This window comes from Dasypus novemcinctus, chromosome 4 (assembly GCF_030445035.2).
Source record: "Dasypus novemcinctus isolate mDasNov1 chromosome 4, mDasNov1.1.hap2, whole genome shotgun sequence".
Taxonomy (NCBI): Eukaryota; Metazoa; Chordata; class Mammalia; order Cingulata; family Dasypodidae; genus Dasypus; species Dasypus novemcinctus.
In genome coordinates, this window is record NC_080676.1 from 6,879,966 (window position 1) to 6,898,739 (window position 18,774).

General features: G+C 49.1%; 1 protein-coding gene and 1 long non-coding RNA gene across 3 annotated transcripts; one reads left to right on the forward strand and one right to left on the reverse strand.

Moving 5' to 3' along the window:
• Positions 1-3,738: 3,738 nt before the first annotated feature.
• Positions 3,739-18,507, forward strand: CLDN18 (claudin 18). The gene is made up of 5 exons (XM_004453773.4): positions 3,739-4,124; positions 12,534-12,698; positions 13,265-13,382; positions 14,955-15,065; positions 16,338-18,507. Exons 1-5 carry the CDS (start codon positions 3,905-3,907, stop codon positions 16,504-16,506), a joined length of 783 nt encoding a protein of 260 aa, XP_004453830.1. The 5' UTR covers positions 3,739-3,904; the 3' UTR covers positions 16,507-18,507.
• On the reverse strand, positions 5,309-6,499 carry LOC131278164 (uncharacterized). 2 transcript variants are annotated; one of them, XR_009185413.2, is made up of 3 exons: positions 6,420-6,499; positions 5,842-6,001; positions 5,309-5,571 (listed from the first exon to the last, which is right to left on the reverse strand). It is a non-coding gene; the product is annotated as an uncharacterized lncRNA (long non-coding RNA). The 2 variants fall into 2 exon arrangements; XR_009185412.2 differs by lacking the exon at positions 6,420-6,499 and having other exon boundaries at positions 5,842-6,279.
• Positions 18,508-18,774: the final 267 nt, after the last annotated feature.

Below are 18,774 nucleotides of genomic sequence, written 5' to 3' on the forward strand. Positions count from 1 at the left end.
GTGTTAACAGCTCTCACGGTAATCCTACTTTACACTTCACGTCCCCGTGAGGAAATAATCCCCTCACGTCTGTGGAAACAAAGTGCCTGTGACTTGAACACCTAACTTCCAAATTAATTAAATGTAAAAATATATTTTTAACATGTTTAACTCTTATTTTTTAAAAAGTTTTCTAAAATATTTTCTGTCTCCTAAGTGGAAAATAATTTTCTTTTTCTTTTTGTTTGTTTGCTTGTTTGGTTTTGTAGGAAGCCAGCGCTCCGTCCCTCAGTCACAGTCAACTCAGTGCCTCCCCTGAGTTGGTTTCCTCATTTGTTTCGCTTGTTGCTTGTTTTTAGGAGGCACCGGGAACTGAACCCGGGGCCTTCCGTGTGGGAAGCAGGCACTCAACCGCTTAAGCCACATCTGCTCCCTGAAAAATAATTCTCTAAGTCTAGAAACAAGGGAGTCAAATGAACTCATTTGACTACATCATTCAACAAATATTTACTGAGCACATATTATGCACCAGGCACTGAAGAGCATCTAAAACAAAACACATTGTATGTTTTTTTCCTAAAACCATGACCAATATTAAAAAGCAAATAACCAATGGGAAAAGATGTTTTCAGTAGCTATAGCAGTGTATTAAGCTCCTTAACACATAAATAGTTCATCTACATTCATAGGAAAAATGATAAAATGTCAGTGAAGAAATATAAACTCTCAAATCAAGAGAGGAGGAAAGCAAATCCTTCATAAACATTTGTCTTAGAAAAGTTATCAGCAATGCTGGCCAAGAGTTATGTGCAAAATTATTGATCATAGCATTGTTTTTCATAGCAAAAAAATGCAGAGGTTAAGGTAGACTGGGTAAATAATAGCTCTTTTATGTAATAGAATACTAATCTACTCATTTTAAATGATGTTCACAAAGGGATTTAGTAACATGCATACAGTTAAGCGAAAAGAACAAAACATGAAATTGTATAATGTCTTAATTATATAAAAATAAACATTCAGAGAACTAATAAGAAGGAAATATGCCAAATATTGTCTCTATTATTTAAAATTACAGTGATTCAACATTTTCTCTTCTTCAAAATTCTCTGAGTACCAAAAGCTGAAATCAAAAATTAAGGCTATACCATGTGGAAATATTTTAAAAGAAACAAATTGATATATCAATTATTTTTCTTGCCAAGATATTAATTTGAGCCTTCCCTAATTCCTAGTTATAATATTTTATATTGCTATTTGTCCTATCATTGTTGCCTAATTACCATAGATGACGTTAAATTAATATTTCTGAAAAGCTGAAAAGAAAAGGCAGTGGAAATGTTTTCTCCAATATCAGAAAAATACAATGTAAGCCCCTAGAGATTTACAACCTGAAATGGCACTCCCAGAGCCATATTTGAACCTGAAGGAGATGGGCAGAAATTGTCCCAGGAGTGGCAGAAATTTTGCTCCATTTTAAAGGTGATTAAGCAAAATTGCACCAACCTCCTATTATTGTTAAACAGAATCAGACCAGACCTTATCCCATAGAGCTGTATTTTTTGGCTTTGATACATTTCCAAGAATCGTCACCACAAGCAAATCAGAAATCAGATTTTCCTCTGTGTACCCCACCTTTCACACTTTCGGCAGAGACAGCTAAAGCTAGTAGTCTGCTCAATCAGAGCACAGAACACCCTACAGAGAGCAAAACATTCATCTTCCGGGTGTTTTAAAACAAGTCAATATTTATTTCATGTAGAGAAAGTGAGTGGGCTTGCAACTTCTTCTCATTTAGTATTCTGCCCAGGTAGGGAGAGCTTCGATTTATCCTCTAAAATTAACTTTTCTTTCTTCCCCAAAATAAAGAAGTCATTGTCACCATTTCAACCAAAAAAAAAGAACACTTAATTCGTTATTAACTGAGGGACTTTCTTCCCTGTCTTGAAATTTTGGATAAAAATAGAGAAGGAGAGGGAGAGGGGAACTGCCATTGAGTGCCATTGGCAATAACCTTGGGGTTTTTTTCCATTTTCAATCTAGTATTTTGGTGGCATTATAGCCTGTGTATTGGGGGGTAGGAGGTTTAGACAAATGTCACTAAGTGAACAACGGAAGCCCAAGTGATAGATCTCTTTGTAAATAAAAAGCCTGCCTCTCAGAGGAAGTAAGAGTAAAAGGCCACTCTGCCAAGTGGCAGGATCATCCCTGAACGATTCCAAAATGTTCCGATCTAACTGGTGGGTCCCTGTGCACACGCCAACGTCTCTGCCTCTCCTTGCCCACACGTCCACCCACCGTAGACCTGGCCCCGGGAGCTCAGGTTGGGGTCTCCGAGCTGTCCCCACTGTTTCACTTACAGCCTTATGTCTCTCGCTTTCTCTCTTACTTGAGCCTTTCGGGCTCATGCCTCAGCCTCTACGAAACTGATCACAAACGCGACAGCGAGGAGCGCCGTCAAGGGGTAGCACCCCATTATAAGCGGAGGGCGGACCTCCATGTTTGCTTTCTCCTCTGCTGGAAATACAGCCGTGGGAGCGGTGGCGAGCGAAACCAAGATAACATTGAAATGTCCAGATGCACAGGACCCGTTTCCTGGAGCATTACCTTGGAGGGCAGGGAGGGGAGCATGATTGTGGGTTTCAGGGCCTGGAAATCCAGCTCCGGGGCCCGTCCAGTTAAAACATCTCTCGGTGCAGAGGCCAGGCATCCGTGACCCAACAAAGCAGTGGGTCAGTCCATTCCCCCCCAGACGCCACCGTGTAGTCTGGACGCCGCGGCTGGGCTCTCTTTGGTGATTAGCTAGTTCTTGGTATTTTGACCAATTCCTGCGAAACTTTCTCTGCAAAATATAGAAGATAGTGTGTGAGACCTGAAGGGCTCTAGTTTAGTTCCCGTATGTTACAGCCGAAGAAACTATGACCCACGGTGTCGGAGGACTTTGCCCACAAAGCAGCCACCTCGAAGTGAGGTACTGACGGTGTCAGGGGCAGATCCGAGGCCTCTGCAGCCAGGGAGAGGCTCTCTGACCCTGCCAGCCCGGGCCCCTGCTCTGGCCTTTCAGGAACCTTCCGTGGCTGCTACGTGGTTCCTGCGGCATGAGCGAGAGGGGGAGGTGCAAGGCGGCAGGGCGCCTTGCTTCTTCTCGTCCTCGTCTGATTTCTGCAGACCGAGAGCTTATCTCTAGGGTGGCCTTTCCCCAGCCCCCACCACTCCTGCGGAAATAGAGAAGGAACACCAGCATGGAAGCTGGCTCCACCCTGCCGCTCTCCAAGATGTTTGGACAAGGTCCTTCGCCTATTTGTACCTCACTGGACTCACCTTTAAAAAAAAAAAATGGGAATGACAACATACTCCCTACCCATTTCTGTTCAGTCAGAACGTGAAGATGCAAATGAAAAGCGGTCGAGGGGTTGGCAGGGGGAAATGTGAAGCCTGGGCTAAGGTGAAGCACAGCGGGTGATTCCTGGGGCCATTTTATTTCAAGTGGAGTCAGCCCAAGCGGTCTCCCATGACAAGCGGCACCGAGGGAGGGCCCGTGGGGGTCCTCCGAGGAGGTGGACTCGACGGCTTTCTCCCCAGATGGTGGTGTGCTGGCGGGAGGGAGGCGGGCGTGGGGGAGGCCGGGACAGCCTTGGAGGGGGCAGAAGGCTGCCCCCCCCAGTCCCTTTGAGGCCAGCTGGGCCTGCGTAGCGGCAGGACAAGTGCCTCTTGGGGCTGCTCCCCTGACGAATGCAAAAATAATGCCCTTGAACCAAGAGTGAAACCGGACTATCTAAGGAAAACACCGTGAGCAAACAGGGAGCGCGGAGGGAAGCCACCTGATTAGAGGAGCTCCCCACGGGGCACGCCAGGGCCACGCCCGTCCAGGAGGAAGGCGGCAGCTTGCCCCGAGGTGGCGGCGGAGGGCAGGGGGGCGCCGGCCATGGCCACCACCACCATCCAAGTGGTCGGTTTCCTCCTGGCCCTCCTGGGGCTGGCGGGCTGCCTCGCGGCCACGGGCATGGACAGGTGGAGCACCCAGGACCTGTACGACAACCCGGTCACCGCCGTGTTCCAGTACGAGGGCCTCTGGAGGAGCTGCGTGCAGCAGAGCTCGGGCTTCACCGAGTGCCGGCCCTACTTCACCATCCTGGGCCTCCCAGGTAGGCACTGCCCGGCGGCCCGGGGCCGCGCCAGGCCAGGGCTGCCGGCTCTCGTCGCGGCCAGGAGGGACCCCGCAGGGGCCCGGCCACACGCCCACCCCTGAGTGGGACCCTTGCAGCTTTGGCCTGGAATGAAAGGTGCAGTAAGAGGAGCAAGCCGGCTGTGCATTAAAGAGGGTGCCAGTCACCGAGACACCCTCGGGAAATCGGCCACCTCCTCCTCACGTAAGAGGAGCCACTAGTGAGGCAGAGGAGCCGCGCGGAAGGGCTCTATCTGAAGGGCATGCGCGTGATAAGTAGAACACGCTAATGTTTCTCAACTGGAAAATTAAGCGTGTGCACGTGTGTGTGTGTACTTGCTCCCGCCTGCACTCACGTGGGAGTAGGAAAGAAGGAGAGTCACTATCTTGTTACGGCCAAAACATTTTAATTTTTATTTATTTATGTATTTCCCCCCACCCCCTCATTGTTGTTGTTGTTGTTTTTGCATTTGCTGTGCCTGTTTGTTGTGCTGGTCTCTTTTTAGGAGGACCCGGGAACCGAACCCAGACCTCCCATGTGGTAGGCAGGGGCTCAGTCGCCTGAGCCACACCCGCCTCTCCAGAAAAAACTTACTGAGAGCCGATTTAATTTCATTTTCAATTCCATCCGATCTTTCTTTGACAAGTTGAAGTCTCTGTGGGTGCCAAAAACAAAAATAGCTTCTTGCCATTAAATTATAAATACCCGTTTTCTGCATTTGTGTTGAGAAGTCCTGGCATACGTTCTCTAACTGTCAATGTTTATCCAAATATGTATAATTATAGGTGTGATTTTCTTTCACCCATGAAGATGAAATAAGTTAAACCTCTGCTTCTAATAGGGACAATTACTCCAAATATGCATTGTAGCAACTTTGCAGCTGGATATTATGGGAGCTCTGTTTGTTTTCGTTTTGTTTTTTTTGTTTTTTAAAGCAAAAAGAAAATAAAAGGTAAAGGTAATCAGTGGCTCCAGAAAGTGGCCAAGATGCGAATATGATGGGGAGAAGGAGACGGCATTGGGTTTTGTCCCTTGTTTCAAAGCACCTTGGAAATAAATCTGCAGGGAACTGTTCGAGAGTCTCTGGAGCCCTTGAAGTTGAATTGTGAAAAGCAATTCAATTGATCTGTCCTCATTTTCAGAAAGAAATAGAAGAGGCGTGGGAAGGTAGAAACAACTGGCTGTTTATTCAGATCCGTTTGGGGAGCCCCGCGGACTGCAGGACCGTCGGGTCCTTGACTCCCTGGAAAGAACTGCCCAGGGAGCAGGGGGTGGAATCTGATGAGAGGGAAGGAAGACTGGCTGGGGGAGAGGAAGGGATAGTGCCGCGGAGGGAGGGGCTGTTGCTACGGGTGAGCAGAGAGGTCAGGAGTGCGGAGAGGCAAGAAGCATGGCGTGCTGAGTCGCTGGCCAAACCTCATTTTAACTGTGAAATGAAGAAAAAGCCAGTTTCCGAGACTTGATGCTCAGTAGCCTCTTCCGGGTGCCTCCTAACATTAGCCATCTTTTGCTCATTTCATCTCACCGTTTCCACCTATGGGGTTCCCAAACTCTTCCCACCCTCCTAAATTGCCCTCAGCCCACCACTGCTCCCCTCACTTGCCACATTTCGAAACCCCCACACCTTCTAGGGCGCCCCAGCTCATCAGGTGCAGAGACGGCGGCCGGCCCCCTGCCCTCCCGTTCCCTCTCCCACCTTCCCTGCCTTTGCTCCCGCTCTTCTCCTTCCGATGCTTTAGTCAAACCAAGCTTCTTCCTGCTTCTCGACCATGCCCTGGGCGTGCCTGGGGTACCTCGTGTCCTCGCCGCCTCCAGCCGTCCCCTCGGCCACCTCTGCCATCTCCACAGATCTTCTCCTAGGCAAGGTCCAGCTCAAAACACCACCTCGTGTGAAGGCTCCTCACACCCCCAAGTCGAAGGACATCCCCCAAGACTCTGCACCAACCCCGGGGCACTCTGACAGCGTGGCCGTCTTGCCCCTCATGACACCGCTCAGAACCCCAGCAAGTGTGACACACCCACTCCGAGGTCACAAAACTGGCCCTGTCGGCACCTCGGACCCAGTGGAGGGACAGCCCTGTGCCCGAACGTCCAGGCACAGGCAGCACCACCTCGGGAGGCTTTGACCCGGGCGGCGGGGAGAACCAGGAGGGCAGTGATTGTTCAGTGGGAGGAGTTGGGAGGGGACAGAGTCAGCAACGGCTTCACGGAGGGAGGGGTTCTTAGAACTGCCAGCTGTTGCAAGAAACCGACCCAGACATCTCGGTGGCTTACCAGTGAACGTTTACTTCCTGCCACATCAAGTCCATCGTGAGACCAGCAGCCTCGTCCTCTTATGACTACACTGGTCAAAGCTGTTGGCGCTGGAAAAGAAAAGACGAAAGGAGGCACGGCAGCTCTGTAGGGCTTAGCCTGGAAATGACCCAAGTCATTTCTACTCACAGTCCATCAGGGCCCCAGGGAGCACTGGGACAGGAATTGCCTGGGCTGCAAGGTGTCCCCCCTGCTGGTTTTAGCGGTGCTACCTAGATAAATCTGTGAACACCAGACAGGGGAAGCCAATGACAGTGCAGAAGGATACATACCCCTGAGTCATATTCATTTTTCAGACAAGCTTTATTGCATTCCTGTACCTATAAAATGTCTTCTGGTACAAGACCGTGTATAACGTGGCCTTTCAGAGGCCAGGCATTTTGGTGGGGGGGATGGGGGGTCAGGAAGGAGGTGGTGTTTCTGTATTGTAAAAATTCCTTGGCACTTAGAGTCAGAAGAATGTCAGTATGGTCATGGAGAAGAGGCACAATTTTGATGTGTGAAATACCGAATTTTCCAAAAAAGTAAGGAGAAAGAAAAGAGTGGGGAAAGTGGGGAGGGTGGGAAGGGAGCAGAGTTGGTGTTGCCGGGTACTTTTTTCCCACATCAGGCCAGACAGAGAGGTCTTAGAGAAGAAACCCAGGTGTCCCCAAGACGCCCGAAGATGGTGCCTAGCCACAAAGGGAGAGGTTCTGGGCTCTCTGAGAAAGGTTTCAGGGCACAGTGAGTTGGGAGGAAGGATTTCTTCAAATATCTGAGGCCTATAAACATGAAGGTCTGGTTCAGGGCACTTGGAAACTATTGGTCTTACCTCTTTGTCAGCCGTCTTGTAGTAGAGCTCCCTAATGTACCTGCTTTGTACTTCTCCCAGCAGCCCGCGGGGCTGTCAACAGGCACTGAGGGGTGGAGCAAGGGGAGGTGGAGGCCACCTTCGGTGTTGGCTCCCAGCTGTGCTATGAAAAGTCAAGCTGGGCTGAGCCAGCTGAAGATGGGCAAGCGCTGGATTCTTCCAGGCTCTTGGCTATGTTGCATAAATGAATTTAAGACCATGCCAGTTTAGTTAGGCCAGTAAAAAGAATGTATCGGGAAATGGGGAAAGAACAGTACTTGTTGAGAAATGGGAAAGATGGAAATACACACCAAGATTTTTTTTCTCTCCCCTTCCCCCACCCCCCAATTGTCTGCTCTCTGTGTCCATTCTCTGCATCTTCTTCTGTGACCACTTCTATCCTTATCAGCGGCACCGGGAATCTGTGTTTCTTTTTGTTGCATCATCTTGTTGTGTCAGCTCTCCGTGTGTGCGGCGCCATTCCTGGGCAGGCTGCACTTTCTTTTGCACTGGGTGACTCTCCTTACAGGGCGCACTCCTTGTGCGTGGGGCTCCCCTAGGCGGGGGACACCCCTGCGTGGCAGGGCACTCCTTGTGAGCATCAGCACTGCGCATGGGCCAGCTCCACACGGGTCCAGTAGTCCCGGGGTTTGAACCGCGGACCTCCCATGTGGTAGGTGGACGCCCTAACCACTGGGCCAAGTCTGCTTCCCTACACACCAAGATTTGGTGCAGGCTTCTCCTGGCAGAGAGAGTGAGCTCTGCCTCGTATGGTTACCTTTTAAACTGTTAATTATTCCTCCCCCTTGCTATGGATAAGGGGATGGGCCCCAGTTGTTATTGGTTACCCCTCCAATGGTGGGACCAATGGTGAGGACTGTTTGGAATATTTGGGGCCAAGGGGAGGTCCTGGAAAAAGAAACTGAACCTCAACGTTGAACTCAAGGTCTCAGTGAGGTCTTCCCGCCATCTTGTCTGTCGGCCATGTTGTCTGTCAGCCGTGTTGTCTGTCAGCCATGCTGTGGCTTGTCTTCTCCTCGTTTCCCTGGCTAACCTGGCTAACCTGCCTCACAACGTTGGAACTGGGGCACAGCTCCAGCAGCCACCCCAGGATGTAAGTCAGCCCTGCCCATCTCGGCAAGGGAACGGAGTTCTACCAAATGCCGGGAAAGACATTGCCTTTGCCTAAGTTTGCAGAAAGGGAAATGCATTCATCATCCATAATTTGTGGCCATGGAGAACAGTTCCTAAATGCGTGGATTTAAGAGCCCGTCCTCACGCAGCAGGGGTGACTACAATGGAATTTGGCATCCAGAAATGCAAACATTTGTTTGATCACTTAGTCTTAGCCGACAGAGGCAAGAAGATTACCAGGAGGAAATGGCTAAAAAGAAACTCAAAAGTTGAAGCCCGGAATGTAAGGAGACGGAGCAGCCAGAGAAGGGGCTGAGGGGGGCTTAATGATGCTAGTGGGGCTCCAGAGAAGCCGGAAGGAGTAACCCTAACCAGCCAGGGCCCAATGCCTAGAGGGGCTCTAACATTAGAAGCAGCTGCTTGAGGCATTTTCCCGAGCCGGACAAGGAGCCTAGAGAGAAGAGACCTGAAGCAGAGGAGCTGGGTGAAATGCCTGGAGACAGTAATGCGAGTTTGCAGTGAAATAGTGCAGAGTTGAGTTTGCCCTACACCTCTACAACCACCCAGCAGAGAAATAAGCCTTAAAGTGCTACAAAGGCATGAAGCACATGCCACATATAATATTTCATTTAATAATCATAATAATCACTGCCAGTTATTAAACTCTTTGTAAGTAAAAGCACTTTTCTTGAAAAATCTCATTTAATTTTTCCTTCATTGACAAATATGTACCATGTCTATCTGGAACTTAGAGCCAGAGAATACTTTAATTCAGTCGACATGCTGTATTATGTAATCTACAAATAGATTAATGAGGTAGGCAGTGGTGGTAGCAGGACTCTTTACCTGTATATTACTAGCTCTGTGTAATTTATAGCCCAAGAGTTCCCCTCACTGTATTCCAAACTGGGTACTCTGAGGACAGAATCCAGAAATAAAAGTCGCTACCATTTCTGGGACACTTTACATAGACCCTCCAGTTTAATCTTCACAACAATAGAGGGAAACGTGTCTTGGCGAAGGTGAGAACTGAGACTCAGAGATGGGGACAAGGTCCGTGGATAGGAAATGGAGGTAGCAGGACGCTGAACAGCAGGCTGAATGACTTCAAAGCCTGCGCCCTTTCCCTGCCGTATATTCAGGACCCTCCTGGCTGTAAGAGTTGCCTTCAGAGCCGATGACATTGGTCTGGGCTCGAGCACAATAAAAGCAGAGGGCAAGTCAGCCTCTCCGCTCATTTCTAGCAAGATCATTAACTAAGAGTAATCAGGAGTGCTAAATTTAAAGAGTGGATGACTTGCACGTTAATTCCATGTCCTCTCCTGGAGGTAGTGGAAGGGAAGCACACAGGGCACTCAACAAAGAGGACAGAGGAGGAAGTGACCTGCAAACTCAGGTCCTTGACCTCACAGACAAATAATTTTTTTAAATGTGTTTGCAAACATGTGGGCTGAACTGGTGCAGTGGCAGGACCCTCCAGTGAGAGACAGGTGAGCTGAGATCAAGGGCAGTGTGGCCACCTGCTTTTCTTGACCTCTCTTGACCTCCTGAGGTCCGTCAGTCCATAAATGGTTTGGAAGAATAAGATATTTTGCATCAGGGAGAGAACTCCCAGTTCCCATTTTTCTGTTTGCTTCTTTTAGCCCCAATCCTACCCACCCATCAGGTCTGATAACACCTCATTGTTCCTGAGAATATAGTCACACCTTCCCTGCTGGGAATTAGTCTACAGAATGTCTTGACTCACCTGTTATCAGGTGATAAGCCTATGCCTCTTGATCAGAATATCAGGAAGAGGCAAAGTGGTTAAAAGAGAAACCCACCTGCTTTGGGGGCTGTTTCTCTGGTTACCCACTTGTGGAGAACTATGGGGGTTCTAGATGGTAGACTCTTCTGGCTGGAAGGGAAGCTCGGTTTCCCCTGTGCATCTCCATGGTCATTACAGGGCATAGGGGTTTTCTAGCAATGAGAGATGGAGCACATTTCCTCCCACTTCCTGTGGTCTCCCTCGCAGCTTCCACTCTCAGAAGAGCTCTCTCCCCGAAGTAGGGCCATCCTTCCAGGCCCAGAGTTCTGGTTCTGATAGTGGACCCACGAGATATAAACAATGTATCTTTTCCAGCCCCAGGCTGGGGCAAAGGGGTAGGAGCAAGCTGAGAGGAGGTTTTAAGAAATGAAAGGGAGCTCAGTGTCCAGGGGGACCCCTCTCTGAAAGCAAGAGCCAGTAAAGAAGAGAGCAGCAGAGAAGGGAGACCTCGCCATGCAAACCAGACCCGGCAGAGGCAGGAGGGCCTCTGACCACCCGAGGCAAAGGCTGACCATATAGGCTGACCAGGGCTCCTGTACCCAAGGGCTCCTGTGGCACTCCAGCTGCAAACCCACATTAGACAAGCCCTCAGGGCGTCCGCCTCCCACCCACCCGCATGGCCATCCCTTCCCAACCAACTCTGCCCAGGAAGGCTGCACACATCAGCCACAACCCCAGCTGTGAAACGCTTCCAAAGACGAACATTAGAGCCTCTCAGTCAAAGGAGAGTCAGCGACCCACCCTTGACAAGGTCCCGGACAAATGTGAGTTTCCATGGAAAGAGGAAGGGACATCTTTTCTCTTACTCGGTTAATTATTTTTTGTTAAGTTGATTGGTTTTCAACTGGCTTTTTTTTTTTTTTTCAACCAAATGCCTTGCCATGTGCTTCTGCAAAGAGATAAATGAATTTGTTCTCTGACTAGCATAAGGCTTATAAAAGCAGAACTATGGTAGTTTTCTAAACATTTCAGCAGGTTCCTGAGCAGATTTGTAGTTGCTAAGATAAGATGGGGGGGGCGGTGGTGGTAAGGAGAAGTTCTTTCCTTTTCTCCTCCCAGAGTTCTGGCAGTAACATCCAAAACAGAACAGCCCCGAGGGTGTTTTCTGAAGTCTAAAGTCACCCCACAAATGTTCTGTACAAAAGTTCCTACCCACAATAGGTTCACACCAAGAGGAATGGTTAGCTTTGATAATCTGATTCCCTGAGGGTCATTGAGCTTCAAACTGTCACAACAGGTTATTCCCTGAGAAGATTAGGAAAGAATGTTCCTTTATACATTCTTAGCATCTCTTTTCAAAGGAAGACATTTTATGGTTAAGTCTCCAAGTTTGGAGGGTACATTCTATTAGGAACTTACAGCTCCCAGTACCTTGCTGGCAAGAAGAACCTGGCAGAACCCATGGACGACATCTTATACCTTCAGCTACTAGAGAGAAATTGATCTGATGTTCTCTGTGGTACACAGTACAGGCGTTCTGCATGAAGATCTCACCTGTCCAGGTTGAGTCAGATGCCCTGGCTGGATTCATCATCTGTGACCAAGAGATGGAGCAGGAAACATTTCTAAACTTTTAGAACAATTTGAAATTTGAGCATGTGATTTTGTGGTGTTTTTTCAAAATAATTTGTGACAGGCTAGAAATTTTTTTTAAATGTAATAGTTCTTCAGAGCAAATAGTTTGAAAAGCAGCTCTATCGGTTACTTGAGGAAATGGGAATATACTGGAAAGATTGGCATCCAGCAAATTATATCTTCGCGTGGTTCTTTAGTTCCCACTCTATCAGAACTGCTTCTTTTCCCTCTGGAAGACATGGAAAACTGGATTCTCTTCCTTTTGTGAAATTCATCATACTCGTAGTTGACATGTTCAGTGAATGACTTTCCCTATTTCCCCACTTTGGCATAAGTGCCACGAGGGTAAGGCCACATCTGACTACTGTCATCCTCGTGCCCAGTAATCCCCCTCCTGGACCCCAGATTATCAAATTGCAAAATGAGGAACGTGAAATAGATAAATTCCAAGGGCCACCCCAGCTCCAACCAGCCATAGTTTTCTCGTTCTATGGGCATTTGCGCGCATGTCCTTCAGTCCTTCCTCCATCAGAGGACAGTCAGAGACGAGCTTTGCATCCCCCTTGATTCCACATCCCTGGACAGGGACAAGCCTCACAGCTTATGGACTTGCCTTTGCCCAGGGGTTTGGTGCTGGTCATGTGGCTGCCATGTTGCGTTGTGTAGAGCCTAAAGCTGCCCTGTGAAAGTGGTCTCATTTGTGTGCTGGCATCTCGCCCCTTACCCACAGCCATGCTGCAGGCAGTGCGGGCCCTGATGATCGTGGGCATCGTCGTGGGGGCCATCAGCCTCCTGGTGTCCATCTTCGCCCTCAAGTGCATCCGCATCGGCAACATGGAGGACTCGGCCAAAGCCAACATGACGCTGACCTCCGGGATCATGTTCATCATCTCAGGTACACCAGGAGCCTGAGCTCCCCACCCTCCAATGTGCTTCCAGGAACGTCAAAACCAAAAGTCAGCCTGAAAGAGGAGACCTGGCCCCTCCCTCACTATCGAACGTGGTTCAGAGCTCTTCCCACTGGGAGGCAAGATCTGAGTTCGGATCTACAGAATTGGGTGTAAAGGTCCTTCTCAGCTGCCAACCCATTGGAAGAGGTTCTCAGCCTTAAAATAGACACCTAACTCTATTCTTAAAGGAAATAAAATGATTTTAAAAGACGCTGTCAAAGGACTAGGCCAAAAACATTTCAACTATTGACCTCTAGTTGCAAAATGGGTGGCAAGTCCCATGACACGTACACGCAAATCCTTCTGCAGTGAGTGAGATGAGGGATTCTGAGCACCAGCGTCTAGCACGTAGCGGGAATCCAATACTCAACGCTTTGGACTGGCCATTCCGTTATAGGAAGGGATATTCCGCAGCCTGCTCATCTAAGAGCTCGTGTAAGCGCAAGCTCCCTCAGAAACACTGTCGTCCCTTTAAAGCTGACTCCCGCGTTTTCTCGTTCTTGGCCCACAGGTCTGTGTGCAATTGCGGGAGTGTCTGTGTTTGCCAACATGCTGGTGACTGACTTCTGGATGACCACCGCCGGCATGTACACCGGCATGGGCGGGATGGTGCAGACCGTCCAGACCAGGTAACCTCCCCGGCCAGCAGGGCTCGCGCTCCCCGGCGAATGCCGCTGGAGGGATCCCGTGAAACACACACGCCTAACGTGACCGCCGGTGCCTGAAACAGCAAAACTGTATCAGAGGCAGCCGGGCCCTATCAGAAATCAACAACGACCTGTCAATTCATGAGCTTCATTTCAGTGAAATAGCCTCGGCTATATGACTTGGGGCCGCTCTGACATTTGCCCTGAAATACAGCGGCACTTCGCCGTGTTTACCTAACCCTCTCCCGGGGCGCCATTGTGTTGGCAATGGAAGAGTCGCTAGGAGCCCAGGCATGTCAAGGAGCGTCAACTACGTCTCCAGCCCACGACGGGAGTCTAGCTAGGGACAGGTAAAAGCTTGAGTTAGGAATGAGCAAGCTGCAGCCTAGATGAGAAGAGTGATGTTTCTGCCTTCTGCAGCTGCTGCTTTCTCTCATTCATCCGTTCCTTCATTCCACAAATGCGTTAAGCACCTGCTGTGTCCCAGGAGCCGTTCAGAGTGTTGGGATTTCAGACAAGGTCCCCTCCTCACGGAAGTTATGGTCCAGCAGAGGGAGATGAAACGCCACTCTAAGAACTCAGGGAATTAAAATCCTCTCCAAAATAATCCTTGAGAGAAAGTACAGTCAAATCCTTTGATCATCTGCTGCAGCAAAGCAAAGTGTTTAGAGCAGGGGTCTTGACCAGGGGTCTGTGAGCTAGAATTTAAACTCAAAACAGCATTCCGGTGGGGGCATGCTGGTGCGGGTGTGATGTATCTATTAAATAATACCCGGTATAGTGTGGGCTTAGGAAATGGTCCATGGTTTTCCCCTGACTGGAAAAGGGGTCCATGGAACACAAAAGGTTAAAAACCCCTGGTTTAGAGTAAGCCAAGGCACACGGAACAGGCTCACGTGTTCCTCACGTTGTCATAGATGCGGCTCATCCCGTGGGGAGAAATTTGGTTTTTTTGATAGCATGTACTGTTCTGATGATGGCCACTGTGATTACTGACCAGTACAGTTCTGATTCCTTTCTCTAAAAACAATTGCTTTTAAAGAATAAAGTGTTTCCTACTCCCCCCCAAAAAAAATAATAATAATAACTTAAGAATGGTTCTATATCTCTCAAACTTCTCTTGCCAAACCTTCAAGGACTCCCCTTTGAGAGTTGACAGGGAAGAGGGACTTTCTGAGACGTTTCTCTGGGGCCTGAGACTTATAACCCAAATGTCACTAGCACTGCTGTCGAGAAACCCTGCCGTGACTCTACAGATGGACCGGGAGTTACCTCGGGACCTCGGTTAGTTAGAGCCTCCCTGATGCTAAGGGCCCGAGAATCGCCCGGCCATTGAGCCGACGAGCATCAGTCTCACTTCTGTTCTCCCAGGACTGTGACTCTAGCTGGCTATGATGCAAGGGAGAGGGTGTTCAAGGGGTACGGGCGGGGGGCGGTGGGTGTGGAACAAGGTGGGGGAGGAGGGTCAGAGAGGGAGGCGGGCCACGGGCCGGGCAGCTGGGTGGCGCCTGGAGCCCTGAGCCGGCTGAACTCACGGCCGCCCTCTCCGCTCAGGTACACCTTCGGCGCGGCTCTGTTCGTGGGCTGGGTGGCCGGAGGCCTCACCCTGATCGGCGGCGTGATGATGTGCATCGCCTGCCGGGGCCTGGTGCCAGAAGACAGCAAGTGAGTCTTCCATCCCAATGCAACCAAACTTCCCATTTGATCGGAGTCCCTTTTACCGTAGACTTGGAAGCCAAAATGAGTTTAAGTATATGGAAGACCTTTATTGACAAAAAGATTATTGACCCTTCTCTTGTTGAGGAATCCTGAAGTACAGGGACATTTCAGCATGACCAGATTTAGGTGCAATCATATTCGAAGGGGAAAAGCCATCCCTCTAGGTTCCTTCTTGCTCCAGAAGTCTAACTCAGTGGCTCTCGGGGAGAGCGATTTTGCCCCTGGGGACATCCGGCAGCATCTGGAGGCATTTCTGTTCGCTGCAACTGGACAGGGATGTGGTTAACACTGGCATCTGGTGGGTACAGCCAGGATGCTGTTAAACTCCCTGCAGTGCACAGTGCACAGGACAGCCTCTCACAACAAACAAGTATGTGTTCCAGAATGTCACTAACACTGCTACTGAGAAACCCTGTAACTCCACAAATGGACCTGGAGGTACCACTCTGGACCTCAGTTAGCTCATCCATAAAACGAGCAGATTGGAGGAGATGGGCTGCACAAAGCTACCTTCCAGGTGACAAATTCTGTGAATTTGGCAAAACAATGTTCACCCTCAGTTTCCTTTTATTTTTTAAGATTTTTTTTTTATTCATCCCCCCCCCCCTTTGTTGTCTGTGCTAACTGTTCTCTGTGTCCATTTGCTGTGTGCTCTCATCTTCTCTTCAGGAGGGCACTGGGAACCAAACTAGAGACCTCCCGTGTGGGAGAGGGGCACTCACTTGCTTGAGTCACCTCAGCTACCTGCTTTGTTATGTCTCTCATTATCTTTCCTCATTGTGTCTCCTTGTTGTATCATCTTGTTGCATCATCTCACCATGCCTGCCCATCTCACCAACTTGCAGTCTTGCTCGTCTTCTCCAGGAGGCCCTGGGAACCGAAACCAGGACCTCCCATGTAATAGGCAGGAGCTCAATCGCTTGAGCCACATCCGCTTCCTTCAGCTTCCTTTTAATTGATTAACAGAGGGACCTGACTAGTCAACCACCAGCTCAGCAAAGCCCTAATCCAAAGCAAGAAATTCTGCTCCATTGTAGAGGCAGAAAACCAGCATCCCAAAGACCAGTGGGACCAACCGTCCCAGTTTGCCCAGAACTGAGGGATTTCCTGGGATTTGGGACTTTTAGTGATAGATCTGAGACAATCTAGGGTAAATGGGGGCAGCTGGTTCACCCTTCCAAAGTCCCTGTGGTCATAAAATGTTTCTTTTTCTTTCAGCTACAAAACCGTGTCTTACCATGCCTCGGGCCACAACGTCACCTACAAGTCAGGAGGCTTCAAGGCCAGCACTGGTCTTGGGCCCAACACCAAAAGCAAGATATACAACGGGGGTGCCCGCCCAGAGGAGGAGATGCAGTCCCACCCTTCAAAGTATGACTACGTGTAGTGCCCCAAGACACCTTGGCATGGGCAGAAGGAACTACCCAAGTAGGACTCACCCAAAAAAAAAAGAGATTTGACCATGATTCCTTATTGCTTTTGACTCACTCGATAGCTGAAAGTTAGAAAAGCCTTGATTCCTTTGTGGCAGGAGGCCAGAAAGTCTTCGCCACATGCACCTGTCTCTAAATAGTCCATTACAAGCCAGCTGAATTATGAAGTAGAGTCTATAGCTCACATCTTCCAGTCCTCTGGTTCTTTTTTTATTACAATTTTTCTAACCTGATGAAAGTGTTTTGAATCCCCTATTAGACAGGCTCCCTCCTCCTTCCAGTTCAATAAGTCCATTGATGATCTACTTTCCAGCTTGTCCTCCAGCAAAACTTTTCAAGGAAAAACAGTGAGTCACTCAAAAGACGTTTTTCTACTATTTGATTTTTTGCCTTTTCCTTCCATCCCCACCCCACCACCACTGATTTGGCTACTAATAAACATTGAATTGAAGGGGAGATGATGGGGAAAGATATCTGATATTTCTCCAGTCCCTTACCTGAGTTTTCTTGCACTGTGATTTTGAATGTTACCTGGACCAAAATGATTTTCAGTTTGAGGAAACCAAGCCTTTTGGCTTCTGTTGGCATCCACCAATTCTAGCTACCCGGGCTATCCGTGGTGTTTCCTGAAATCTCCAGTGGAAATCCTTTCTGTCAAGGTCAGAATTTGTCCCTAGACAGACGAGAAAAGAATTAGGGTGGGGGTGGTAATCTAAGTCCTGAACATAGTTGGAATAAATAAGTATTAGTAAAATAATACACTATCTTTGCGAATTAGTCTCACCCCTGCACATCTACAGAAAGAAATGAAAAACTAATTGCTTCAATGTTGTCTATATTATACTTTGTAAAGTCACACTTAACTCTGAATCCCACAAAACGCTCATTGATCCTTAGCCTTCCTCTTTGAGGTCTCCAGGACTCTACACAAAATAGAGTCAGAGTGAAAAACAAATAATAGAACACAACAGATCTTAGGTAGTGGGTTGACACCAGTTCCTTTAAACAAAAATGGGGAGGCTGGATTGAACGTTGTTTCCACTTGGTGCCCATCGACTCTTGGCAGCAGGTGCTGCGGGTTGACAGCAGCCTCACCGGGCACTGTGGTGGGCTTTGTTGTTCTGAGAGCTGTGTGCTCCCTTCACTTACTTCACCCAGAGTGGTTGGATTATTCATGTTCAAATGGAACTGGCAGCTCTTTGCAGCCGCAGGCCTTCCCTGAGCTTACATACCTGCTCTTTAGGAGCAGAAAATCTAAACTCCTTCCTCCAGGCCACCAGAAACCCACCCAGCCTCTCAGGCCCCCAGGACACTCAGGTGTGGGTGGGATCTCAAATCTACCAAGTAAGGGCGACCTTGGGACCCTGGGGGAATCCGACCATTGGGTTACTATTTAGGAGAAAAAAGTCCTCAGGCCAATAGTGCTTAGGAAAGTGGTCTCCAAGGAGACGGGCAGACACCAAGAGGTGGAGACACTGCTGCGGAAAGACCAGATTCCAGCCACTGAACAGTGAGGAAGCGTGGATGCCAAGGGCCGGAGCAGGAAATGTGGACTCTTCTCACTGAAACAGCAACGGTTTTAGACCAAATCAGAGAAGGCGCTCCAAGAACTCATTACCTGAGACAGGGCACAGGGTAATGAGATAAATCAACACAAGAGAAAAAACAAAAGCAAAAATGCGGAGCCACCGCAGTGTCTCAAGACTCCCGCGAAGGTCATCTCTGAGCAAAAGGCCCTGGGCACAACGAGCGCTCCTTCCTACCCCCAGGAAGTCCCGGTGGGGTCTGAGGGAGGTTTGGCTCAGTTGAGTTCTCAATATGCAGGGTTTCTGCCCAACACAATTACCTGAAAGCATCCCTATGGTGTGACCGTGCTTTGTGATTTTGTTGTTGTTGCTCTTATTGTTGTGCCTGCGTGTTTTATTACTTAAATATTAAAAACGCTGTTACCTTACATTTGAACAGCTTCCGCTCTTTTTGCCTAAGCTTTGGGAAGTGGAGGCGGGGGGTCCAGCACCTCAGAAGCCAAGTGCATCTTGCCGCGGGGATTCCTGGAGCAGGCACCTGTGTCCGCCCCCCAGCCGCCTGGCTGCGTGGAGGCCAGGGGCTCTGCAGCCAGCCCAGCCGGTGGTTCCCACAGGTTGGGAAACCTGACCAAAAGGGGGTTCCCAGTGAAGCCAGGCCTGGACATGGGGTCCAAGGACCAAGTTTAGCCTGCTCAT

Coding starts and splice junctions, on each gene's coding strand:
- CLDN18 (XM_004453773.4), top strand. CDS start 3,905: ATGGCCACCACCACCATCCAAGTGGTCGGTTTCCTCCTGGCCCTCCTG. Junction 12,699..13,264: donor GATCATGTTCATCATCTCAG/GTACACCAGGAG, acceptor CTTGGCCCACAG/GTCTGTGTGCAATTGCGGGA. Junction 13,383..14,954: donor GTGCAGACCGTCCAGACCAG/GTAACCTCCCCG, acceptor CTCTCCGCTCAG/GTACACCTTCGGCGCGGCTC.